The sequence below is a fragment of the Centropristis striata genome, chromosome 10 (genome assembly GCF_030273125.1).
Source record: "Centropristis striata isolate RG_2023a ecotype Rhode Island chromosome 10, C.striata_1.0, whole genome shotgun sequence".
Classification (NCBI taxonomy): domain Eukaryota; kingdom Metazoa; phylum Chordata; class Actinopteri; order Perciformes; family Serranidae; genus Centropristis; species Centropristis striata.
In genome coordinates, this window is record NC_081526.1 from 22999350 (window position 1) to 23027213 (window position 27864).

Here is a 27864-nt window from a genome sequence, read left to right on the forward strand (position 1 = left end):
TATTGTTCACAGCTTTAATACTTTAGTTTTTGTTAGAACCATTTTCTGATAACTTATTTGAGAACTACAAAAATGAAATGTATAAATTCACAACAATAAGTCACAACAAAAGCATTAGTATTATAAATATAGTTTTTCTAATATAAACATATCAGATAAAACAGGTAAAGTGATAATAAAACACAGATTTTTTTCTCATATGGAGAACAATTTTGTAAAGTTTGTTCTTCACAGGCTGCTATGGGTCAGTCAGAGTCATATGCCAAACAGAAATAGGGCTATGTGTGGTACAGGGTTTCCCCCCCAGCACCAGCAGCAGGTCAGGCAGATGCTGGGCTACATCTTCATCCTCCTCTTCATCCAGCAGCTCCTCTTCTGTGCAGCTCCACTGTTTCCTGAAAGCCTTGTTTTCAAAGGTCAAGCAGGTTCCAATCCGCTGTGAATCTTTACCCACCAAGCTCTCTGTGCTTCTGTCCAGTTTGGAAGATTGTGTGAGTGTTTTGCTGCTGTAGCATCTGTCAGGGCTGAACGTCTCCAGCTCTATAGCTCCCTCTGATCCTAGGAATGAGAGTGGGGCAGGGAAGCATTTGTTCTTGAAGGGCCTTAGTTTCCCATCCAGCAGCCTGGAGTGGAGCTCTGAGCTGGAGCAGGGGCTGCAGATGTTGGACTTGTAGCTTGGGCCCAGCCCAGTGCAGCAGTGGTGTATCTTGTTTGGGGCACTCAAAGCTGGGAGTGTGGCAACCTGCCCCCAGGTCTGAGAGCTGAAGTTGTACCTCCACAGGCAGTTGTTTGGAGAGTTCTGACTCTCACCTCCTCCAAAAAGAAGCATATTGTCTTTGTAGGCCACAGCTGAGTGGCCCATCAGTCTGGAGGGGCCGGACCTGGGGAGAACAACCATAGGTGGTGTTAACAGGAAGGAACACTAACAATATTCATTGTTTACATTAATATTCTGTCTTTTCATGTGCACAACCTCCAGCTGTGACAGCAATGAGGTGGACATCCTGACATTATACTGAACACATACAACAAATACGACAGAGAAGAATAGCTTCACATTTCTGGAGAGGCTGTGCATATGCACAGGTCTGAAATAAAGTGTGATATAACTGGAATCCAGCTCATTGGTCACATTATCATTGGTATATGAACAACTGTGAATAAACATTCCTTAAATAATGATCTAGCAAGTGACAAGTGATCACAAAATGTGATAGTTACTTTAACATTTGCTGATGGTGAGCAATAGGAATTCATCAGCCATCATAGTTTTGTATTACTTAAGCATTACTTATGTCTTTAATGGTTATATTTATGATTTAATGCAGGCATTATTATGTATTTCAGTTGCTTACCATTAACAAATATTCAAGTCACTATGACTTTGTGGTCAGAATTGTATCCTGATTATAAATAGAATAGAATAAAATAAACCTTTATTGTCATTGTACATAGCACAACGAAATTAGATTGCAAACAAACAAATTAAGAACAACAACACACAATACTTAAGGACAATAAGGTATACAGGTGAAAAATATCACAACAAGAATAAATAATTGAATGGCAAAAAAATACAGAATATAGAATAAATAGCTATGTATGTAAAGGAGGTGAATGACTATGAGTGGTAGCATGTAGAGGTAGTATTTTAGATAATATGAATATAAATATATTGCACTATAATATTATTGCACTTATACGGTAAGAACAGGACGCAGCAGATACAGAAGATGGATGAAGGTTTTGTGTGGATCATAAGTGTTACCAATAAATAGTTTTGAATGGAAAGGTATTACTTATTAAGGCATATTTTTCTCTCATCAACATAGGGCGAGTGTTAAGGCTCAAATATACTTGCTTTTAACTAGACTTGCTTGTTTGGTTGTGCACATCCTCAGAAACTAACAATACATGCCCGCAAGATGCAATATGCAAATAACCGCTAAGGCCAGCGTAGGGTTGTATGGGGATGAGACCGCATGTGACAATGTCAGATACACCAGAGAGGCAACAACAATGGTGGAAGATTTTGAAAGTTTTGAAGACCAATTAATTTATTACTTATTACTTACATCTACGATGGAGCACCTTTCACCTTTTAAGCTACTTTGATCTGAGAATCAACATTAGATCAATCTCCTCAAGTGTTGCCATATTTGTTTACACCATGCAAATTCCAAACCTCTACTGTGTTTTATTTGAGCCCTTACGTGGTCTGAATTATGTGGTGCTCCCTTTAGAGCATGGGTCTCAAATTTGCGGCCCGCGGGCCGATTGCGGCCCTCGTGATGATATTTTGTGGCCCCCACCTTGATATGAAAGTTTAATGTTTTTGAGTTTTATATGAATGGCACTTTACCGTGTTGTGTGTGGAAGGTCCATTTATTGCGCAAGCTGGAGCTTTGTTTCACTTGTTTCTATGACAACGTTAACAAAAAGAAAGGCAGCTGCTACCGTTCATGTAATGTAATTTTGTGTCCGTATTTAGTAATTTTGTTTCTTTTTTTGGTAATTTTGTGTCTTTTTTTTGTTTGTAATTTTGTGTATTTTTTTGGGTCATTTTGTGTATTTTTTGGTCATTGTGTGTCTTTGTTTAGTACATTTTTTGGTCATTTTGTTTTTTTAAGTAATTGAGTTTTTTTTCTGTCATTTTGTGTCTTTTGTTTATTAACAAAAGACACAACAAATATCAAGTAACTGATATATGTACTTGATTTGAATTGTAAGCATTACTACACTAACTAAGAAAAGTAAAAAAAAATACAGTAATCTATTACTTTATAACTAGAAAATTTCCTCTGGGGAAATTTTGAAAGGGCCACGGGGGCTCCTGCCGGTGTGTGTACACTATAATGAGATTCTTCAGAGATTTCAAACTATGCCCTTTAACCTCAAAATGTGTGTGTGTGTGTGTAATTAAAATCACATAAAGTTACTGTGTGTGTTCATGACGCATCCATGGTCCAAAGCAAGTATATTTGAGCCTTTAATGCAGCACAGCCAGTTAAAGACTAGTCTCTAATAACCAGCTCTAACTCCACAGTGCTGTGTCAGCCACAGCAGAAGGGGAAGGAAAACAGCGTGAAAGACACGACCATAGGTGCTGTGTTTAAAAGGAGCCGGGGTTGTGGCCATGGAGGTGCAGGACTTAGACATAAAATGTGATAGGAGCTACAGGGCTACAGGTCACTGACAAGGCGAGCCGTCACCAGGAGAGAAGCAGAGCAATGTGTATCCACGGCAACGTGTCAATAAAGTTATATGTAACGTTATATAGATAGAAAAGAGGACGTTTACCGATTTGGTCTCATAACTTTGACCCTTTCACACTGTATTTTCACTTAATGACAGTTTATTTGAACGTTTTGTTCAGTAAAAATGTCTTGTTCAGCGTTTGGTTGGACTAACAGACACTCCAAGGAGTCGCTGCTCAGTTTTCTGAGGTAAGAAAGATACATTTTGTTTTTTTGCTCGCCAAAACTAACATCCCAGTTAATGCTCCAATTAATGCTAACATGAATTAGCAGCGGCTTCTCTCAGTCGGGTTGCCGGTGTAGAGAGGCGTGTAGTCAGTGTCGTCAGATCCCTCGCGCTCCGCCACAGTCCAATTATGGTCTGATCCACGTATAGGAAACAAGATGGCGATGCAAGATGGCAATGAGCATAACGCTGAACTCAAGGCTTCCTACAGGCAGTCCACAAACCAATGGGTGACGTCACGGTGACTACGTCATTTATTTATATACAGTCTATGATCTCAGGTAACAGATGAAATCACTTCTCACTTGTTTCTGAGAGAAGTCCATGTGTGGCTGGTGGAATTCCACTTCCAGAAGTCTCTCTGCTCCCGCAAACCTTTCAAGCCCCCAAACAGGTACATGCAGCTCTGGTGGGCCATGGCTGAGTGACTGTGTCTGGGGCCTGGGCCTAATGAGCCCTGTTGAGAACCACTCAGCAGGGACCAGGTCATGTCACCTGTCATGTATAGAAATACATGTTAAACATAATAAACACAGCTTCTATATTACTTTCACCACTTTAAGCTCTCAAATGTAACTCTCAGTAATCACCATTTCCAGGCACACACAATCACAAACACAGCGCATGGCTTTAACAAGACAAGTAACAAGTAAAACTATTTTACCGTAAAGTACAGAGGAGAAGTGAAACACATGTTAACAATCACCCTGTCTTTTTTATTTAAAAAATTAAAATAGTACCTTTTTGACATAAAACAGTCACCCAGTGACTATTAACAATTATTATTTATTAATTATTATTTTATTATTATTTTATTTATTTTTGAGTAACACCCTGTGAGCATAAAGAGTGGATATAGCAAAAGACTAACCAAACAATGTAAACTAAGGTTTTTTAAGTGCTTATATTAGAACATGTGCTTTAATTTTTCCATGTCAAGAAAGTTTCATCACAAACTCCACAGTCTGTCCCTTAGTATTCTCAAAAGCATAGCAGCCGAAGCTCTCTTTTTGGTAAGAAAGTCAGCAAGTTAAGCTTTTTTTTATCTGACCAGTGAACCTCTTTGATTTTCTTGCATGAAAATCTTGTATGAGCCCCTTGATGCTACTTATTTCCAAACTGAGTCTCTTTTCTGTGACCTGCTTCGTTGGACATCGAATAGAGAGTGATTATCAATCACACAGATCAATGCAAGAGCATACAGTCCAGCATTTCCAGTGGTGAGCTCTGAAAACAGGGTTGCCCAGAAGATAGCATTGTCTATTCCATCTGACATAGCAAGGGTTTCTCCTGCCAGAGTCCTCTTTGATTGCCAACAGAGGGGAGTTAACTTCTCTTTTTCTCCATTTAGAGCAATTAAGGTTCCATCTGGAAGATTGCCAAGGGAAGCATCAGTAAAAACAATCAGGCTCAGAGCACGATTATTAGGCGCGTTTCCATTGGGTACTTTCCCTCTAGTGAGCCTCTATGGGTGTGACTTGGGAGAGAGGATCCGCCCAACTCCACCGGTTAGCGGCTCAGGTAGCGGCTCAGAAAGTACCTGCCTCAGGTACTTTCTAAGCCGCTACTGAGCGCCGATTTTGCCCATGCGTGATTTACTTTGCAGACTGGTATAAACTGAACGCTGAGGGTTTAACAGCTCCTGCTGTGGGAAGACTGGGGCGCTTGTGAGTGCTTTGGGATGGCGTTACTCGTTAAGAAGAGTAGGAACGAGGCTCTAATAACACCAGAAAAAGTCGCAAGATTTGTCGCTAGTCGCTTCTTTGAAAAAAGAAAAAAAAAGTTGCTAGAGTGGTCTGAATAGTTGCTAAATATAGTGAAAAAGTACCTGTATGGGAACAGAGGCCGAGGGGAACTAGCTAGTGCCCGTAGCAAAAACACTCAGCCGCTTTCCAGAAAGTACTCAGAAAGTACTCAGTGGAAACATGCTTATTGTCACCCAAATGCTGAAACTTGAGTCACCTTTTCTGACTTTAGCTTACAGACAACTATATTCATATCATAGATGGACTGTACCTTTCATATTTCATGCTAAACTACAGGTGTCAACCATGATATTTGGTCAGAAAAACAAAAAAAACAGGTCAGAAATAGGACAGATACTATCATCTGTCCTATTTCTGACCTGTTTTTTTTCAGTTTCACTGAGCAGGGCATCCCTCTGTACATGCTACTTGCAAATGCAGCAGTTGCAGGTTGTCAATATACAGTAGCAAAATCCATCACTCCCTAAAATACATTTTTGTGCTCCTCCCATCCAACATCGAAAAAGATAGTAGAGGAATCACAATTGTGGAATAGTTTTGTGAGCCTGCCCAAAGAAAGTCATCAACAGTACTCCAGTAACCTTGAACTGCTCATCAAGCCAATGAAAGACTGCTGGATCGACCTGTGACATTTTTCCACCTGTACTCAGCACGATTTCTTTCACTTTATTGTACCAATATAGTGATGTGTCTGCAAGGTCATATGCACATTCCTTTTCATAGAATACTGTCTCTATACCGCCTGCTTCAGGTGGGGGATCAGATACAAATATCGTTGGACAGCTCCATACCCTGCGAAAATGCAGATTTGTTGTCCATAGAATGGACCTGCCACTGGTTTCTACAGATTACTGCTAATAGTAGTACAAGATACTCGTGGATGTTAACCTCTTCAAAACCTCTAGCCACAAGTTGTGCTTTGGGCTCAATACCTTTGGAAGTTTCTTTGAGACAGACTCATCTGTTGGAGAAACAGAGATGTCTTTAGTTATAAATACATCAGCATCCATGTTTTCTGGTTCAGTGTTTAGACATGTCACGTGACATGTCAACTGACTCCTTCTGCCCATCACTGTCATCACGATGTTGCAGGTTATACCAATTTCTGTGGTTTCCTGTAGCATTTCCTGCTCTGCCTAAACCTCTGGCTTTATGTTGAACACCGTCATTTCTCATGGCACTGTTTCAGCTTGTGGTCATGGGAGAGTGCAACACATATCCTGTACTCACTTTCCTGTAACTGATGTGATCATTATCATAATCTATATTCAGTTCACTGTCTGACCTATCTGCTTCATTGTTTGAAATAATTTTTCTCGTTTTCTGCTTTTTTGTCAGGGTCATCTTGCACAGTTTGCTTATCCTCATCATGTGTGTTCACCTTACAAATTTTAGAGTGGTGTACTCTAGCAAGAATTTCACCATGTCTAAAAAATAAAACTCTTTCAGCGTAAAGTACAGAGTGGAGTGGAAACACATGTTACCGATACACGGTCATCTACAATTAATACACATTCTGAAGCTTATACTGTGTGTTCATAGGATTAATCACAGCATGATGCAATGATGAAATTGAATCCCCAGCATTCTGTATGTCTCAGAATTGTGTGGTGTTCTGCAAAATAAATTTGACATTTGAAAAAACACTTCCTCCTGACGTTGCACAATCCCAACTCATCATTTGTACAATGCAGTGTATGCAACTGTCCCTGCTGTGTGTCAGAGGCAAAAAAAAAATCCATTTCTGTTCTATATCTGTCACAGCAGAAGCCACTGATACCTGACAGTCTCAAACTACAGTAGAAGTTGTATTTACAGTAGTGTTCAAAATAATAGCAGTCCAATGTGACTAACCAGATTAATCCAGGTTTTTAGTATATTTTTATTGCTACATGGCAAACAAAGTACCAGTAGGTGCAGTAGATTCTCAGAAAACCAACAAGACCCAGCATTCGTGATATGCAGCTCTTAAGGCTGTGCAATTGGGCAATTAGTTGAAAGGGGTGTGTTCAAAAATATAGCAGTGTCTGCCGTTGACTTTACAAACTCAAAATTATTTTGTACAAACTTTTTTGTTTCTAGGATTTAGCAATCCTGTGAATCACTAAACTAAAAAACTAAAAACAGCATTTTTGATGTCACCCCACAAGTTCTCAATTGGATTAAGGTCCGGTGATTGGGCTGGCCACACCATAACATCAATGTTGTTGGTTTGAAACCATGATTTTGCTGGTTTACTAGTGTGTTTGGGGTCATTGTCTTGTTGAAACACCTATTTCAAGGGCATGAGGCAACATGACCTCTTCAAGTATTTTGAAATATGCAAACTGCCATTCTGGTTATTCTTCCATCCATTTTGAAGGTTGTCTTCCGCTTTCAGATCATTTTAGCTGAACAGCCTATAATTGTTTGCACCTCTTTATAAGTTTTCCCCTATAATCAACTTTTTAACCAAAGTACGCTGTTCTTCTGAACAATGTCTTGAACGACCCATTTTCCTCAGGCTTTCAAAGAGAAATGCATGTTCAACAAGTGCTGGCTTCATCCTTAAATAGAGGCCACCTGGTTCACACCTCTTTTTTCACAAAATTGATGACCTCACTGATTGCCACACTGCTATATTTTTGAACACACCCCTTTCAACTAATTGCCCAATTGCACAGCCTTAAGAGCTCCATATCATGAATGCTGGGTCTTGTTGGTTTTCTGAGAATCTACTGCACCTACTGGTACCTTGCTTGCCATGTAGCAATAAAAAATATACTAAAAACCTGGATTAATCTGGTTAGTCACATTGGACTGCTATTATTTTTAACACTACTGTCGGTGGACTAGACTTTTGCTCTTCTAATTTATCCTCTCACTTGAGTTACCTTTACATTGAACAAATGGCTGATAACATGAGTACAAGAACAATACACTGTGCATTTATGAGTATGTTTTTTTTTCAACTTAAACATAAAAGCAACTCACCAAAATCCAAACTCCAAAAGTCCTGCGAGGATCCTTTTATGTCAATGAAACCTCCATAAACCAGCATGGCAGAGCCGATGACCACAGCACTGTGTCCTTTTCTGTTGGTCGGCTTTTGGGTCTACACACATAGACATACAAATGCACACACAAACTTCTATGAGTTGGCAGACTATTTACTAACATACCCTTAGAATCCATTCAATTGTCATATTTTTAACAATATTTTATTGTTTCCATATTTCTCTTCCATGGAGCCTACAGGATTCCACATCCGGTGGTTTGTGAAGAGAAACCTGAGAGCACTACTTAATGAAATTAATTTTTAAATGAAAGTTTTAGCCTTGCTAGCTATTTTCAGAACTGCTGAAATGTACAAAAAGGCTAACTTGTTGAGCTTAACTTGTTCCTGGTGGCAGGTGCATTGCTTTTGTCACTAACTGACTTCAATATCACAATATCTATACAATGTCTGTTGTGTTTTTCTAAAAATGAAAAACATGTCTTTATTTTACTTTGTTTCTTAATATTAAAATGTTGTGTATTATCAATTTCAAAGGGATCAGATCCTTCGTATTGTTGTTGTTGTTTTAAGAGGAAACCTGTGTGGTTTCATGTCATGTTACTATTTCAAATCATTTTCATAGGAAAGACTCTGTACCTGAGGGGAGCTCGTCTTTCCCTGCCAGTGCACCCATTTCTGCTTTGCTGAAACACACAAAACAAAGAAAAATGAAGGAGAGTTTAGGTTAAAAAAATAATGATGGTAAGTAAATGTTATTCAGACACTGGATTGACATGTATTGACTAGTCACCTTACCCCATAAAAGGAAGAAGGAATGTGCTATGAAGATAGAAGAGAATAAGAAATGTGTATGTGAATGGTATGTTATATTTAAAATGGTGAATTTTAAATATAATGGTAAATTGGTGAAGAAGAAGAAAAAAGGTCTGTTAAAAATACAAACTAGACTCCCATATGTAGGCTTTTCAATTTACATTGCTATACACAGGCCACAGTATATAAATGGTCTTGAACAGTCTCTTATGTGCAGATTTTGTAACAATGACATTGGATCATTATTTTAAATATCTTTGTACCTCCCACCCGTGCTTATGCTAGATTTAAAATGTTTGTATGTCGTGGTGAGTAGGATCATCATTTCATTTTAAAGAAGCAGTGTGTAGGTAGCATCTCACGGTGAGGTTTCCTAGAGAACCTACATCATCCTTCAGATAACGTAAAAATTTTGAATGCCCTCTATAGAGTCAGTGTTTGGTTCATATTCAATTCAATTCAGTTTATTTGCCAGACTCGTGTCCAAAAGCCACGCAAGACAGGACAGATACAAACAAACAAAACAAGACAAGCAAACAAACAAGAAGTAAAACAACAAATACAGAAACTAAAATACAAACAGACATTTCAACCAATGTACTCTAAGTCTGACTGTGTACCTGGAGCAGCTCACAAAGGGATCTGACAGTACCACCATGATACTGTTGGTGGACTCATCCAGATGTTGCATAAACTTAAACATTACATTTTTTATAAGTGCTTTCAGTGTGCTAACTCCTACAGATACAAACATCTGACTAGCACTCCCTCCTCTGGGAACCTGCAGTAAAATTCTCATTGCATCATTGTAGGCAACTTGTAACTTCTGCATGCTGGATTTTTTGTAAGAAGACCACAGATGGGCAGTATAGAGTGGTGTGCAGTAAGCTTTGAACAGAGACACTTTAACTTGAGTAGAACAGCAGCTAAACTTACGTGCTATGGTGTTTGCCTGTGCATATAACTTACAACACTGTCTGTATATGTCATCATCATCATCATCATCATCATTCATATCATCTGCAATACAATGACCAAGGTATTTCATCTTTTTGCAGACCACAAGACAATTATTGGATATTCTGAACGCAGGAAAATAAGCCATTTATCCTGTTTCGTTCTGCATATTAAAACAGCAATTTTGCTGGAATTATATTTTATATCAAATTCCACACCATAGTCAGAGCATATATTAAGAAGCGCCTGCTGCCGCGCACTAAAATATCATGTTTTGGGCTATTGCAGAACATGGTGGCACAACATGGCGGGCTCTGTAAATGCAAGATCCCTATTTCGTATTCTTATCTGTCATCTTGTGTGTTTTAAATTGTTAAAAAATAAAGATAACAAATTCAACATAATATGAAGTACAAGGAGCGGCTGAAACCCAGCAGGCTTATTAAAAGCCTCCAGTAAAATAGCTTAAAATATGTATTACTTCAACAATTTATTTGGGACATATCCTTTTTGTTCAAACATTAAAAACTGTATTTCCAGTATATGTATAGCAAAATTGTCCAAGGTTTGAACTACAGTTATGAACTATAGCAGTGAATATTTTCACTGGGGCTTGAAGGAACTGGAATTAACATGCAACAACTAGTTTTGTTTTTAAAGCCTGAGCAATGGTAGACAACACAGTGAAACTCACCAATATCAAAGACCCAGAGGGGACATCTCAGCTTGGTGTATGCAGAATCCAGCATGCCTCCAAACACGTACAGGAAGCCCTGAAATGGTCAGAGCTATTATTCTTGCCACACTGACATACTAAGCAGTATGGGGGATATCAGCAGAGATAAAGGCATCTTATTATCCAATCATGATGAGATTAATTGTACCTCATGAGCCACCATAGAATGCTCCTCTAGTTCTTCTGGTGCAACCTCACTGGTGCAGTTTAACTGTGTCCACTCGTTACGAACTAAAATTGGTGTAAAACACATGTTATTGAGCCAGCGATCATACATTTCAAGAGCATATTGTATAGACCATTTTTCTACATATATCATGAATCATATGAAATAATAATAATGACTATATGGTACAGATGTCTGGATCCCATCTCATAGACTCTGTATGAGGGCTAACCTATTACAGCTTGATATTGAGCTTGACAAAGCTTGACAGCTTTGCTAACAAAGCCAAATACCAGCAAGACAAGACATAGCAAGCCAGCTAATATTACTGACTAACATTAGTCCATCAGCAAGACCAGCACAGCTTCTGTCTGCAGCCATTCCTAAATTTGCCCCCAGATGGTTATTTTTTACTATTTGCTAATACACAAGAGTCAAGAGTAACAACACACCATGCAAGGAGTAGTGGGCTGCATATTACTGCGCCCAGAGAGCTGTGTGTGTGTGTGTGTGTGTGTGTTGTGGGGGGGGGGGGGGGGGGGGGGCACTTCAGCCCTTGACCTGTCAGTCCTGGGATTAGAACCAGCAACCCTCTGGTTACAAGCCCGATTTCCAAAATTCCCCAAATCAGTAAAAAAAAAACAATTTCAGTCAACTCAATTATAGTTGTGAATCCAGTGCTTACCCACGCTGTACCTCCAGAAGTCCCTCAAACAGCTGTTGTCTCTTCCTCCCATGATGTAGACGTTTCCATCATAACTGCAGCAGGCGTGCTTGTAGCGGTCACATGGGGACTGGCTGCTCTGGGGGAGCCGAGTCCACAGGCAAGGACCACTTTGACTCATAGTGGGCATCGTCTGCTCTCACTGGACATTTTCTAAAACAAGCAACATTGAAGTGTTTAGAAAAATGATCAGTTGTTAAAGTAGTTTGTGCTTCAACAGAGGACGCTCTTACATTTCACCATCAGCTTGATCTATTGGTGGTGTTATGACCTGTCAGTAAAGTAAGGTATTAGATAAACAGGGTTCCTGCACCTTGAGGCAAGTTAGGGTTACAGTTAACACTTTATATGCCAAGCTTAGTATACATTGCCATGCACTAGTTTCAGCCATACCTTGATATCTGTATTGCAGTGAAACAGTAGGGTTTACTGTTGGTGCTTTCACAAAATTATTTCCACAGCGAGATTTTTGATAAATTATCATTAGTAATATGTAAATAATGACTAAGTGGGGAGATGGGGAAAAACGCTAGGACAGTCTGCTCAGTTCAGAAGTTCAGAAAATAAATTAGTAAATATACTGTAATGCAGTCATTATGATATTAGGACATCCAAAATCTTAGAATATATCTCTCATATCAAATACTGCTATAATATCAATATATGGATCAGCCCGAGTTCTGACCAAATCACCCTGTTAGGCCCGTCACGATAACACATTTTTAGGAAGATATATTTTCCCAGAAACTATGACGATAAACAATAGTATTGTTGATGTTGTTGGGTTTAATGATATTAGAGCATAATAATTCAAGTACATCCTTTTTAAGAGCAATTAACTTTTAATTCTCAAGAATATTGAACATTGGCGTTGAAAAGTAGAACAATAAATAAAGTTTTTTAGACAAATAAAAAATATTAACAGACTTGGGCTCTGTGAGTTTTCTAGGGAATTCGTACAGCCTATCAATGGTCTGCAGCATTTCTCAAAACACTAGTTTCACAACAGTGTTGAATGACTGCATCTCTTTCGCTGTAAGGCGAGTTACACTATCTGCGAGTGTGCGCCATTTTGTGCTGTCACGTTTATATTCGCATTTTTTGGCAAAGATATCCTTAATTGCAAATTGTCGGTTAGTGGAGGGCTCCATGTCCCGCAACCCCTGCCATGTTTTCTGTTCCCAGCTGAAGAAATTGGATGAAAGGTTATGTTTTAAATAAACTTTGAGGTTTGTTGTGTTGCCACTTTTTGTTGCAACTATATTCATACAAATTTGACATACCGGTGTTATGTCCTTACTGGTTTCAACACTAACTGGTTGCCGTACTCGTGTGTGTGCAGCTGTGTTTTGCCTCAGTTAGCAGATTCGTCACATATTTAATAAACATATAACTGGCGATTCCCAGGTCACATCTCCTATCTACTGTGGATAATACTGTTGAACTAGAAAATCTCCTCTGGGGAAATTCTGATTCTGAATTCTGCCGGTGTGTGTACACTATGATGAGATTCTTCAGAGACTTCAAACTATGCCCTTTAACCTCAAAATGTGTGTGTGTGTGTGTGTGTGTGTATGTGTGTGTGAAACATGTGTATCTGGAGGAGTGTGCGCGCTTACGCGCACATTTGTGTGTGTGTAGCGAAAATCGCATAAAGTTACCTGTGTGTGTATGTGTGTGTGTGTGTGTGTGTAAGTAATTAAAATCACATAAAGTTATGGGTGTGCGTGTGTGTGTTAATTAACTGCCACCTTAATGTTGTGTACTTGTAGACCGACTTGATAGCTATTGCTGTATGGGACCAGTGCTCGGTGCGATTGCCCCGTGGCCTTAATAAGTGAACACTACATCACAGTCACCTACAAATAAAAAGAAAGCATACAAATATAATGTTTGCAAGATCAGTAAGAGCTGAGTTCGAATTCACTACAGCAAAATTAAATTGCTCATGAAGCATCACCTCTACATTGTGAGCTACTCAGGCTCACCTGTTCACTCTGTGGCAAAAATTATATTGCATAAGAAGCCTACTTCAGGGTCCAGGGCAACATTTTGTTTTGTACTGATCTAAAACAACTGGTTACCTTGAGCTGCACATCGAAAAATTCCCCTCTCGAGCGAGGCTACTGTCATATTAACCACCTCATTAGCCCAATGCTAAACACATTGTGACAAATAAATATGTTTAAACAGTGACCATCTTACTAACACTATACTGTCAGCGCTACCTCTTGCTTAAGGAGTATCTTGTGAAAACTTCGAATGACTGACAGGAGAGGGAAAGAAGCAGCGTGACTGAATGTTGATGACTTATGTAAACGACAATTTATTGAGTCTGGAAAAACTATCGTGTCCATTTCTGTTTCGTGGACGATGAGTCCATATATTGTTCACAGTGACAGGCCTACCCTGGAGCCAAATTTCGCTCCGCTTACTAAGAGTATATAGAGAAAGCGGGAGAGTGAGACTATGTTACCCTTGAAACGTGTCGCCAGGACAGTAACACTCAAAACTCTGTAATACTGTAATGCTCACTGTAATATTTGTCATGTGAAATGCAACGCAGGCATCATGTCTGACCTGAGCAGAAACCTGGTTTATGTCAGAGCACCACCTTCAGCTCAACCTCTCTAAGACTGAGCTTCTTGTCATCCCGGCCTGTCCTGCCTTATATCAGCCTATCAATCTTCAGCTTGGATCCATGCAACTTGTGCCCACAAGCTCTGCACAGAACTTGGGTGTCATGATTGATAACCAACTGACCTTTAAGGTTCATGTGGCCACAATTGCCCGATCGTGTTGATTCTCCCTATACAATGTTAGAAAGATCAGACCCTACCTGAGAGAGCAATCAACACAACTCCTGGTACAGGCCCTTGTGCAGCTCTTTACTGGCAGGTCTCCCTGTATGCACCACCAAGCCTCTGCCTTTGATCCAGAACAATGTGATGCGTTTGGTCTTCAACCAGCCCAAGAAAGCACATCATACTCATAACTCTGTACTGGCTCCCGGTCGCAGCCGGCATCAAATTCAAAACCCTGTCTCTTGCTTACAAAACAGCAACTTGCACAACTCCTGCCTACCGGAGCCTTTATTCAGGTCCACAAACCCTCCGGCTCACTATGCTCTTCTAGCGCAGTTCAGTCCCAACAATTTTTCATCCTCTGTTACTACCTCTGAAGTAGAGGCGGGGGAAAAAATCGACAGCATAGTATCGCGATATTTTGCGTGGCGATATAATATCGATTCATGGCCGGCAAGTATCGATACTTTTTTGTCATAATCAATGGAAAATATGAAGTGAATTCTTTGGTACTTAAAATGAAATCAATTGCTTTTTTGATCCACTAGATGGTGCTGTTGAGTATTATTCTGGTGAGGTCAGTAGAGGTGATTGTGAAAGAAGAAGTTGGTACAACAAAGATGGCGGCACCAGAGATAATAAATAAGGAGAGCCCCGTCCGCGTTAATGTCAAGCATGTGGATTTATTTAGATTTTTTTTAACAAGGAAGGGACGAATGAGATAGAAATGACACGATAGAAATGCAATGAGTTTGCAAGGAGTGCCGCATAAAAATAAAATACTCGGGGAATACAACGGACTTGCGGGCTCATCTAACTCGGCACGATCCTGAGATAGCATTAACTGATGATGCCAAAGCCAATGCAACATCAGCGCTACCGAGAAACCAGCCAACAAAACTGCCTCTCAATTCAGAACGCGTTAAGAAAATAACACAATCCATAGCTTTCTTCATGTGCAAAGACTTGAGGCCATACAACGTTGTGGAAACGATGGTTTTAGCTACATGCTAAAGACAATGGAACCAGGTATGTGACTCCGTCGCAACGGTATTTCACAGACACAGCCGTATCAAAGCTATACACAGCAGTAAAGCTTGAAGTTGAGGAAAGTTTGGGAACAGCAGATATACTTGCGATAACTTGTGTTGCGTGGACATCGCGGGCAGTAGATTCATATGTGACTATAACGCAATAATATCGTATCGTGACTCAAGTATCGTGATAAAATCGTATCGTGGGGCCTCTGGTGATTCCCACCTCTACTCTGAAGTCGTTACAGAGCTGCGATCACTTGAGCCCCCCATTCCGCCTCTGGTGATGTCAACAGAGGCGGAATTATCGCGGTTTGAAGCGGCAATATGAAAGGGTCTATAGAGAGAGTACCAAATGGTACCAAATGACATGTAACAAAACAAGAACAGAACAAGCATAGAAACACAAGCAGTACAAGCAGGCAGGCTGAAGATAGTTTGATAATCACCACCACCTGGACCCCTTACAATCATCATGGAGTAAAGTTAAATATTGACCAGCTGAGCCTCCAAAACATCCTGTGGCTGAAATCCTGCATGTATATCAATCAATTTCTAGTGGGAAACCCAGCTTCAACACTCCAAAACTACTGAGAAAGGAGGAGGTGTGACTTGATGGCTCAGAGAAAAGGAATAGAAGAAATTGATGATGTGTTATCCTTCCTCATTTGATGATACCTGATATCTCCTCTTAACTGCTTCAGCCTCCTACAATCATAAGGCTTGCAGATGGCACAGTCACTGTGTGTAAGCAGAACAGTGTTAGTTGTTATGGCTGTAGAGAGCTTGGCTGCTGTGGGCGTCCAGCTGGGACTCTGACTCACAGAGCACCTGACTGCTGTTATAGACTCAGTTATCAGGGGAGAAAGACTCTCCACTTGCAAGAGGTTCCTGTGCAGTTGGCTTCCTCTAACTACAGTCATGATTATTAGGGACTGAGCACTGAAGGTGCGAGGACCCTATTGTAATTGGTCCGTTTATTAGGGCCCAAGCAGGCAACGACCTGCGAGGTCCCTATTGTATTTCAAATGATTATTATTTTTATTATTATTTTTCTTGGTCCCAAATGATCGCATTTTTCACTGCCTGAACATAAAATATGCGGGGAATAAAACAGACTTGCGGGCTCATCTAACTCGGCACCATCCTGAGATAGCATTAACTGATGACGCGCTACCGAGAAACCAGCCGACAAAACTGCCTCTCAATTCAGAACGCGTTAAGAAAATAACACAATCCATTGCTTTCTTCATGTGCAAAGACCCAAAACTCATGAAACTTTAAATATAAGTCACACCTGGCGAATTTTTTTATAATCTATTGTCATCCTGAATTTCCACCACTAGGTGGCGCTATAATTAAGGAAAGTGCGTTTTGGCCAATAACTCCCACATACTTTACTGCACATTCAAAAAACGTATATCCACGCATTCACTGAGTTGTGCCACACCCATTTTCGCCTACCGTTTTTTTTTCTCGCAAATTCGCGAAATGTCGCAAACCTCCTTTTTCAAACTCCTCCTAGGCAATTTCATTGTTTTGCACCAAACTTTGCACACATCATCTATGGACCCTCAGTGGACATTCTAGATTAAATAAACTAATGGTGTGACAAAATTAGTTGTGGATACAGTAATTTTTGGAAGAAATAAAATAAGTGTATTTGGAATTAATCACAAATTAGATTGCATAGGAATAAAAACTGATATGGGGTTTTAATTTCTTAATTTCTTCTAGAAATAATATTAACTGTGGCTATGTTATTTGCTCTATGACATGGAGGAGGCGCAGGGAGCATAACGACATATGTACACATCGTTCTTCAAGGGCACTGTTTTTATCATCAGTTTTCATTATCAATAAATGATGAATGAGATGATAAAATTGTGAAAAATGCTGATTTATCAAATGTCATGTTGTATCCAACCAACAGTCCAAAACTCAAAGAAGACACTCGGTTTACTACATTGTTATGACAAGGACAAGCAGCAAATCCCCACATCTGAGAAGCTAGAACCATCAAATGTTTAGTGTTTTTTTCTTGATATGCAATAATCAATTAGCAAAACAATTACTGGTTAACTTTTTGTCAATTTACTGATCAATTAATCCACTAAATGTTGCAGCTCTAAAATACTTAACAACCCAACTCTAACTAAAAGCGCAGATTGTATAAAAGAAGTGGACATAGCCTCAGGTTTGGCATTTTGGCCATCGCTTTCTTGGCATTTGGAGCCAAAAGTGACCATAGAGAGTGTATCCGACTGATAACCTGAGGATCTGACTGAGAACCTGAGCACATGATGCACGCCCACCTACACTGGCAACATGACTGGACCTGGCTCCTGGCTTCCCCGTGCAAGTCTCTGTTGCTTCCATAATTATAGGTAAACCAAAAACAGGTTCATGACTATTTAAATGTTAACAGTGCCATTGACACACTGCTATGCTTCTATCTTGATTGACAGGTTCCCTTGGTAGCAACTTGTCAATCGCAAGGTAGCCTTGCCCTAGAGCAGGGATTCCCAACAGGGGGGGCCCGACCCCCCCAGGGGGGCGCCAAAGATCCACGGGGGGTCGTGAAGCCCTCTTGATTTTAAGGGGTGTAATAAATCTAATGAATTAAATGCTGACTCATCTATATTTAACACATTAGTGGGACAAAAACAACTAAATAAGGGCTACATTAAATGTTTATTCATTTATTTCAATAGAAAAATCACTATTGAAAAGTTTAAAAATAAAGGCTATATCGCGAGAATAATGACATGTGTAACATCCCTCCTGCAGTATACACAGGTAACCTCACCTTGCGGTAACCTCACCTAGCGGTAACCTCACCTAGAAACAGAAACACAGAGCTAGTGGAAAAATGGTGAAGCGTAGGGAGACGAAAATGCTGAATATCTCAAAAAGAAAAAGAGAAGGTACCATGAAAGGTACATTGAGTTCGCCGTGGACAATGGAGGGGGGGGGGGGGTCGCCAAAGTGGGTCCCTCAAGAAAAAGGTTGGGAACCATTGCCCTAGAGCATACCCTTCTTTATTGTCTATTTTATTCTTAATGGAACCATCAATTACAAAATGAACATCAGGCTTTGAAGAATACTTTAAACTATTATATTATGTGGATTATGGCCATAAACTCATTAGGAATATGTTTACTGAGGTAATACATTAAGTGAACAGTTTGCTCATTTTCTTATACTGTAGATTCCCATACAATTTGAGTTATTTTTGCAACCAGTGTAGTCGCCCCCTGCAGGCCATCAGAAAGAAGGTTTCAGGCACTTCTGCATTGGCTTCTATCTCCACTTATTTAATAGTATAGGTGGGAATCACCAGAGGCCCCACGATACGATTATATCCCGATCCTTTAGTCACAATAGGATATTATTGCGATTTTAAGCATTTTGAGATACAGGGAGTATTGCGATATAATACATTGCTATTTAACTGTTTACCTGCATTTTGTGCCCACAAAATTAAATTAAATCAAGAATTGTTTTGTCAAATAAAAAAAAAAGATCTCAGTCTGTTCATCTCACTTCAGTCTTTTTATTTCTCACAGACTTACCAACAAAGTATTCAGTCAAACTGAACTAATAAACAATTATGGACGACAATAATTGCAACATTTTCTCAAACTTTCCTCAACTTTAAGCTTCACTGCTTTGAATTTTTTGGAATGAAACATAAAAAAACCCTAACTTTGCAGCTTTATTTTGACAACTTTCCCCCAGCCTATGGATTCCTTAGACCTTCTAGCTTCTTATGATACTAGTATCTCCAGTATATTCCTCAAAGTGAGCCAGCTACTGCCTCAGGAAAAAATACTGATGGCTGGAATGCTAAATATTGATATTGGCGGACATGAATCGAAGAAAATATTGTCACGCAAAATATCACGATACTATGCTGTATCAATTCCCCCCCACCTCCATTTAATACAGTCAGTGCTATTTACAAGGACTGATTCGGTTGTCAGAAAAAGAAATGGAAATATTCATTGAGAAAAGGATGACTCATTCAACAACCTTTTACAATATTCATAAAAGTAAAGTACGTGTCAGGTGAGGCGTAATGTGTTAGGTTATCAACATAGTAATTTTCCACACTTCAAAGTCTTTGTTTTTCCACAGTGTCACAGCAGCCACAAGCTCTTGCAAAGTTCTCTCTTTTCACCTTTTCAACATTGTGGCCCCTCTACAACATCTTATCACGCTGTCAGATGAGCAAACAGCTCTGAGGCTAGGTCTTTGTATTAACACACCTATCTCAGTCCTGTTTAAACACTGCCTTGTTTCTTGTATGAAATTCCATGTGGTCAGTAGAACACGAAAAAGAAAATAACTCAATTGCATAGCATTGTTAATACAAACCCTTTTCCAAGAAAGTTGAGATGCAGTGAATAAAGCAATAATAAAGACAGAATGCAATAATGTGCAAATCCTTTCTGACCTACATGTTATTGAATACAGTAAAAAGACAAGATTTGTAATGTTCAAACCGATACATTTTTGTTTTCTGTAAATATACTATACAGTCATTTTGAATTTCATGCATTTGGTTTTTATGCACATTTTATACAACATCCCAACTTTTTTTGGAATCAGGGTTGTATATGACAAGTGCATTTGCGAAAAAAGATAAAAGCTATTCTTAAAATGGTGATGGTAGAATAGCCCATTTTGATTGAGTTTCCCTTGATTGCACAATAAAAAATACATGATTTAGGAGAACATTTTGAAATTGAATAGAACAATCCAACAGCAGTTTGACTGATATTCCCAGGAGCGCACCAAAAAAAGGTTGATTCGGGAAAATATATCAAAACAGATATATAAACCTTGGCAAGATAGGAAAGCCTTAAATACACTACAATACCAAATACACTTTGACCTCAGTCATGAAGTACAGACTATTATTAAAGTAACATAAAATTCTATTGACTTTTGTGATATTTTATCTTCAAATAAATTAAAAATAAAATAAAAAAGTTAAGAATGACTAAAACAGAATTAATCACAAAATCAACAGAAAATTGAAGAAATTAACTACATTATATATAAATATTGAGGATATAGTTTGTGGGTGTTTTATTGAAATGTTTTAATAAGCCATTCAGCACATAATTTATGTATATATTTATACACACCCTTTAAGACTTTTGTCTGTGGTACTCACCAGTACTAGAGTCTTCACAGAGTAGATTGTTTCCACTGATGTTCGTTTGTCCTGTGTTGTCCCAGACTGTGCCAGTTTCTGAATGCTGTAAATAAGGAATAAAACTGTGTCAGTGTCAGTGATGTAGTCTGAGGTGATAATTTAGATGAGTCACTGACAACTCATGTTGCAGCAACATGACAACACAATTGAATGAATTTTCCAGTGGCAGGTCATCTCGAATTACCAGACCAGGACTGGATGAGGATGTATCAAAGAAATACTGTGGAACCTTTCTTTCCCTAATTGAGTCAATTTCATCCTCCGAGATGATTAAGATAGATGGTTCTAATTAAGATAAATTGATGTAACTTTTAAATGGCCAGTAATTGTTTTTGGTATGTTAATTTGGTGGTCAAACTCTAGGCACAACATATAAAAATTGTAAAAGCTAATTAGGGCCCGAGCAGGCAACGACCTGCGAGGTCCCTATTGTATTTCTAATGATTATTAGGGACCGAGCAATTTTGGAATACACCTAAATCTCCGCTGAAATTTACGTATTCTAGTGGTCCCAGGAATGGGCGTGGCAAAATGACTCAACAGCGCCCCCTCGAAAGTCAAGAAAATTAAGCCCCCTGCACAGGAACGTCGTACAGACACGCAATTTTCTACGTGTGTCTATCATGGGAAGACGCTCCAAAATGTAACAAGAACCCATACCCTAAAACGTACAGGAAGTCCGCCATTTTGCATCAAACATGCCATTTCCTGCTGTTTTTCCCCATTTCCATGCCGCATACTTTAACGAACTCCTCCTACAGACTGGACCCAATTGCCTTCAAACTTGGTCAGTAGCATCACAAGGCCTTTGGGATCAAAAGTTATTGAAAGCTTTACCGCCGTTCACACTATGTGGCCGTGGCATGGCGGCAAAATATGGCGTCTCGCCAAAAAACAACAGATCTTTATAACTTTTACATCCTTTGTCCCATCTGCTCCAAACTTCTCATGCTTCATTAGAGTCCAGTCCTTAACACTTCTACATAGCCATCTTTCATCAAGCCCCACCCCTTATGCTTTATCCACGCCCCCTTTCATAAAATGACCACGTTGCATACTTTACATAACTCCTCCAACAGATTTAATCCCATTGACTTCAAACTTGGTCAGTACCATCACAAGGCCTTGGGGAACACAACTTATCAACACCTTTAATTACCTTCACAATATGTGGCCGTGACATGGCGGCAAAATATGGCGTCTCGCCATCTAACACCAGACTGGATAACTTGACCATACATTGTCCAATCTGTCCCAAATTTCACACACGTGATGAGGGTCCGACCCTGAACACACCCACGTGTCAATATTGACAAACAGTCATAGCGCCCCCCGCTGGCTACAGAAACTAACATGTTTTACACCTAGCCCGAGCAGTAGGTTTCACGTAGACACACGAAATTTGCTACACATATGAATCATGTGGAGACGCACGAAAACGCCTCTTGGAGCCATACCTCAAACCCAACAGAAAGACCGCCATCTTGGTTTGAATATCGCAATATTCAGCGTTTCTGGCCATTTCCAGGTCGCATACTTTAACGAACTCCTCCTACAGATTTTACCCAATCAACTTCAAACTTGGTCAGTACCATCACAAGGCCTTTGGGATCAAAAGTTATTCAAATCTTTCCCGACGGTCACACTATGTGGGCGTGGCATGGTGACAAAATATGGCGTCTCGCCAGTTAACACCAGACTGGATAACTTGACAAAACATTGTCCAATCTGTCCCAAATTTCACACGGGTGATTAGGGGCCAGCCCGAAACACACCCACATGTCAATATTGACACACAGTCATAGCGCCTCCTGCTGGCACCAGCAAGTAACATGTTTTACCTCTACCCCGAGCACAGTGGTAGGAGACACACCATTTGGTACGCATAGGGACTGAGCCTACAGCGCCGCGCCCGACGTGGCCGCCGCTGACCTGGCCTCCCTCGACGGCTCCACTCGGCTCGGTCCCGTTCAGTCCTGTTTACAGGCCTAGTTAGGGACCGAGCACTAATGGTGCGACGACCCTATTGTAATTGGTCCGTCTATTATTATTATTTTTCATGGCAAAAGTAAATCGCCTTTTTGGGGGCTTTATCATATTCAAAAACTCACCATTTTCGGAATATAAATCTCCGCTCAAATTTACGTATTCTAGTGGTCTGGGGAATGGGCGTGGCAAAATGACTCAACAGCGCCCCCTTGAAAGTCAAGAAAATTCAGCCCCTCGCACAGGAATGTTGTCGAGACACGAAATTTGGTACATCCATGTATCACGGCCAGACGCACCAAAAAGTCTCAAGAACCCATACCCTAAAACGTACAGGAAGTCGGCCATCTTGGATCGAAAATGGCGTTTCCTGCTGTTTTTGCCCATTTCCATGCCGCATACTTTAACGAACTCCTCCTACGAATTTTACCCGATCAACTTCAAACTTGGTCACTACCATCACCAGGCCTTTGGCATCAAAAGTTATTGAAAGCTTTACCGACGGTCACACTATGTGGGCGTAGCATGGCGGCAAAATAGGGCGTCTCGCCATGAAACCCGGGACTGTATAACTTCACCATACATTGTCTCATCTGGCCCAAAATTCTTACACGTGATGAGGGTCCACCTCTGAACACAGCCACATGTCAATATTGACACACAGTCATATCGCCCCCCGCTGACTACAGGAAGTCACATGTTTTATACTTAGCCCTAGCAGTAGGCTCCACGTAGAGACACGAAATTTGGTACACACATGAATCATGTGGAGACACACCAAAAAGCCTCCTGGACCCATACTTCAAACCCAACAGGAAGTCCGCCATCTTGGTTTGAATATCGCACAATTCATCGTTTTTTCCCATTTCCACCTCGCATACTTTAACAAACTCCTCCGACAGATTTCACCCCATTGACTTCAAACTTGGTCAGTAGCATCACAAGGCCTTTGGGATGAAAAGTTATTCAAAGCTTTACCGACGGTCAAACTATGTGGGCGTGGCATGGCGCCAAAATATGGCATCTCGCCATAACACACCAGACTGCATAACTTGACCATACATTTTCCAATCTGTCCCAGATTTCACACACGTGATTTGGGTCCAGTCCGGGACACACCCACATGTCAATAGTGACACACAGTCATAGCGCCCCCTGCTGGCTACAGCAAGTATTATGTTTTACCCCTACTCCGAGCACAGTGGTAGGAGACACGGCATTTGGGACGCATAGGGACTGAGCCCACATCGCCGCGCCCGACGTGCCCTCCCCCGACGGCTCCACTCTGCTCGGTCCCGTTCAGTCCTGCTTGCAGGCCTAGTTCTTTTTAGGGCCCGAGCAGGCAACGACCTGCGAGGTCCCTATTGTATTTCGAATGATTATTTATTAGGGACCGAGCACCGAGGTGCGAGGACCCTATTGTAATTGGTCCGTCTATTATTATTTTTCCGGGTAATCAATCGCTTATTTGGGGGCTTTATCATATTCAAAAACTCACCATTTTTGGAATATACGTCGCTCTCCTGTGAAATTTACGTATTCTAGTATTCGCGGGAATGGGCGTGGCAAAATGACTCACTAGCGCCCCCTAAATTTCATATCCTCACACTGGTTTGACGGAGAAGCACGAAATTTGGTACATACGTGTATCATGGTAAGACGCACCAAAAAGTCAGTGGAAGCCATGTCCTAAAACATACAGGAAGTCGGCCATCTTGGATTTTATATGGAATTTTTGCCATTTCCACGTCGCATACTTTAACGAACTCCTCCTACAGATTTCATCCAATTATCTTCAAACTTGGTCAGTAGCATCACAAGGCCTTTGGGATCAAAAGTTGTATAAATCTTTACCGACAGTCACACTATGTGGGCGTGGCATGGCGGCAAAATATGGCATCTCGCCATCAAACACGAGATTGTTATAATAATATAATAAGTGCCACTGTGCCCACACCATAAGACTTAAGGCAATGAAGGCAATGAAAATGGCAGCATGCCCCGACACGCGTGTCCTGCGAGGGCCCGTTCAGTACTGCTTGCAGTCCTAGTTTTCGTTTGTTTTTTTCCATATACATTTTATTAATTTATTAATGTTTTCTTTGAGGGGGAGAGAGTTTCATTTGCTCATTATCATTACTATTTATTGATTTTTGCTTATTTTATGTGAATGTGACTCTCTAGTTCGGGGTGGGGTGGGTGTTTCTAAAAGGGGGAAAATAGGTGAATTGTACCCTTACTGATTGAATATGTATTATGTCCTGACAACCCAATAAAGATATGGAAAAAAAAAGAAATACCGTGGAACCACTGACTATATAATTATAGGCATGTGATACAAATAAGGAACTGTAAGTCCCCTTTCCGTTAGATATGATGTAACTTGTATCTCTCAGAAGCAAAGAAGCGGTCAGACCCTGATGGTTCCCCCAATCACACACTCAGGACCATATCCCTTTAGTTTACCAGCAATATGTTCACTTTACAGCTATCTGCCGTTTAACTGAGGCTTTATGTTGACTTGTGTGCTAACAGTGACTAAGTTAACCCTCTGGAGTCTCCAAAAGCTCCTTCTTCATGACATCCAGACTAGAAAACAAAGCAGCGTGGAGCCGTACTGTAAATTTACCTCTAAAGTTCTGGCTGTAAACTCCATGAGGCCAGTTTCAGTTTGATGATGATATACCAAGTAAAACTGGAGACAAGCTCAAATATATTTAGTATAAAATGATAGAACTGGATGTAACCTCTTAAATGTTATATTTGCAACCTTTGTTCACATTTGCAACATTTAAAATTATGTATTGAGCATGATAGTGTTTTCAAAGTTAAAAAAAAATCTAAATCACATTTTATGTTGGACTAAAGAACAAAAAAAAGACACAAAATTACTAAAAACAAAAAAAAAGATGCAAAAAGACACAAGACTAAAAAAAAAAAAAAGACAAAAAAAGACAAAACAAGACACAACATGATCAAAAACGACACACAATAAGAAGACAGAATGACCAAAAAAAACAAAACAGAAGACACTAAATGACAAAAAAAAGTCATAAAATTACCAAAAAAGGACACTGAATATCTATTTAAAAAAAAAAGACACAACAGACACAAAATGACCAAAAAAGACACCAATGACTAAAAAAAAGACACAAAAAGACATGAAAAGGATTCAAAAATGGACAAAATAGCCCAAGACTCCATAGAGTTAAGTGTCACTTTCTCCTTTACGCTAACGTTAACCAACCTACCTACTCTTAATATTACAGGTCTTTACATGTTTCTGTTTAGTCTGAACGAGTCATCTGTTCCATAAAGTTATGTGAAGCTAGTTAACGTTAACGTTTCCGTTAACGGATACTACCGTTAGTCATCGGCACGACGTTAACGTTACGACGTTAGTAGGAATGCGAGCTGTTAATTACGGCTCAGCTTCCAGGGGAAGACCAACGACGGATATTTAGCAATTTACTTCATAACATTAATTTCGCGTTCAGTTATAACTTCATAGTCACTTCTGTCAGACAAATCAAAGCAGACTGACAGTAAAGTTTACGGTTATAACGGCAGAGTTGGAGAAGAGGAAATAAGACTAACTTTTTTTAGAGCTCCTTGTGGATAGTGATGTTTTTCAATGCTAATAAAGCAGAAGACAGCCTGTTTCACTGCCACATAGTTTTTATACTGACTAAATAGTATAACAGACAAGTATGAAAAAACGTATTGTACAGAATAAATTGTTACTTACGAGTTGTTACGAGTACGAGTTGAGCTCTTCTTTTTGTGATGTTGTCTCCCTGTAGACGGGCTTGTGCTGCCTTCAGGGTCTCCTCGTAAACCGCGGGTTCAGAAATGGAAAGTTCTGACTTGTTGCCTATTGAGGTTTGTTTGGCCATAGCATTGCAGATGTAGAAAAATACAAATTTATCAATGATGAAAACAGCTTATCAATTAAGGAATCATTGTCCATATAGTGCTGGCCTTCAGCAGTTAGTCAGAGTATGTTCGCAATGTGGCTGACTGATATTAAATACAATATTATGATAGTCAGAAGCAAGGAAGACAATAAATTGTCATTTCCTGTCTTCTCTCTCTCAGGCACTGTCCTTAAAATGTGTGAAGAGGTTAAATACTTAGGACATCATTTGACTGATGACCTGTCTGATAATCGGGACATTCAAAGACAATGCTGTATGATGTATGCACAGGCCAACATGTTGGAACGGAAATTCTGGATGTTAAAACTTTCTGCACCCCAATGTATACTGCCCACTTGTGGCGGCACTACAAAAGTAGCAGTATTCAGAGACTCAATGTGGCATATAATGATGGCTTGAGGATGCTGCTTAATGTGCCAAGAGTGAGCAGTGCTAGCCAAATGTTTGTGAGTGTTGATGTGTCCACATGTCCTGCTGTACTCAGGAACCTCATGTTCAGCTTCATGTGTAAACTTCCTCATTTACCAAATAGCTTAATTTCTGTGCTGGCAAATCCTGCCATGAGTACGGTCAGGCTCACCTCAAGGCTTTGGAAGCACTGGCGTTTTAGCCTATATGTAAATATTTGATATTGAATATCTGTCTGTCTCTCTGTCTGTCCTTTTTGTTTCCGTTTTGTTTATTTTGTTTTTATTGTTGTGTTTTTACTTTGTTATATGGACCACCCCGTGTCCGAAATAAAGTGTTGGTTGATTGATTGATTAATCAAATTATGGTACAAAATGTCTAAATCTTTTCACATAGCAAGTATTCTGTCGGCTTACATCTGCTCCAGGGATGACGGTGAGTGAGCTATGCTGGAATTTCAATACCATCACCAGCAATCACAAACCAATAAACTCTTATTCCAGTAAAACAAATTAGAGGGTCAGTTATTCAAACATTGGGTTTCTGTGGTGCCTGGGTTAAAAATAACATTTCTACACCTGTGCAAGTTGGCTACGGTGAGTGTACAGGGCTGAAAACAGTCCAAAAATAAAAATAAATTGAAAAGCATGATATTTGTTCATGATAAACCTCCATTTACTTTCTTCTAAAAACTATAAAATAATGTATGTTTACTTTATTCAATGTAGAATGAAATGGAATGATTTTTTTGCAATCATGGTCATGTGGAAATTTGAGAATTCCCAGCATTTTCATCAGTAAGTGAAGGCAGCTGGAATGTGCTC

The 27864-nt window shown here is 39.9% G+C and overlaps 1 protein-coding gene across 3 annotated transcripts; it reads right to left on the bottom strand.

Annotated features, from left to right (window-relative positions):
• On the bottom strand, positions 1–26504 carry si:dkey-3d4.3 (leucine-zipper-like transcriptional regulator 1). Of its 3 annotated transcripts, none has more exons than XM_059342733.1 (9): positions 26443–26504; positions 20667–20751; positions 11605–11796; positions 10902–10984; positions 10712–10790; positions 8884–8930; positions 8223–8343; positions 3789–3978; positions 1–881 (listed from the first exon to the last, which is right to left on the bottom strand). In XM_059342733.1, the coding sequence occupies exons 3-9, from the start codon at positions 11771–11773 to the stop codon at positions 239–241; spliced, it is 1332 nt and encodes a 443-aa protein (XP_059198716.1). In that variant the 5' UTR covers positions 11774–11796; positions 20667–20751; positions 26443–26504; the 3' UTR covers positions 1–238. The 3 variants fall into 3 exon arrangements, with proteins under 3 accessions (XP_059198716.1, XP_059198718.1, XP_059198717.1); XM_059342735.1 differs by lacking the exon at positions 26443–26504 and adding an exon at positions 26059–26296; XM_059342734.1 differs by lacking the exon at positions 26443–26504 and adding an exon at positions 25946–26296.
• Positions 26505–27864: the final 1360 nt, after the last annotated feature.

Bases quoted from the DNA above. Each gene is read 5' to 3' on its own strand.
- si:dkey-3d4.3 (XM_059342733.1), bottom strand. From the start codon at position 11,773: ATGCCCACTATGAGTCAAAGTGGTCCTTGCCTGTGGACTCGGCTCCCC. The intron at 10,791-10,901 runs GTACAATTAATC...TGACCATTTCAG, and splicing joins ATTCTATGGTGGCTCATGAG to GGCTTCCTGTACGTGTTTGG. The intron at 8,344-8,883 runs GTACAGAGTCTT...CTATGTGTGTAG, and splicing joins GAAAGACGAGCTCCCCTCAG to ACCCAAAAGCCGACCAACAG.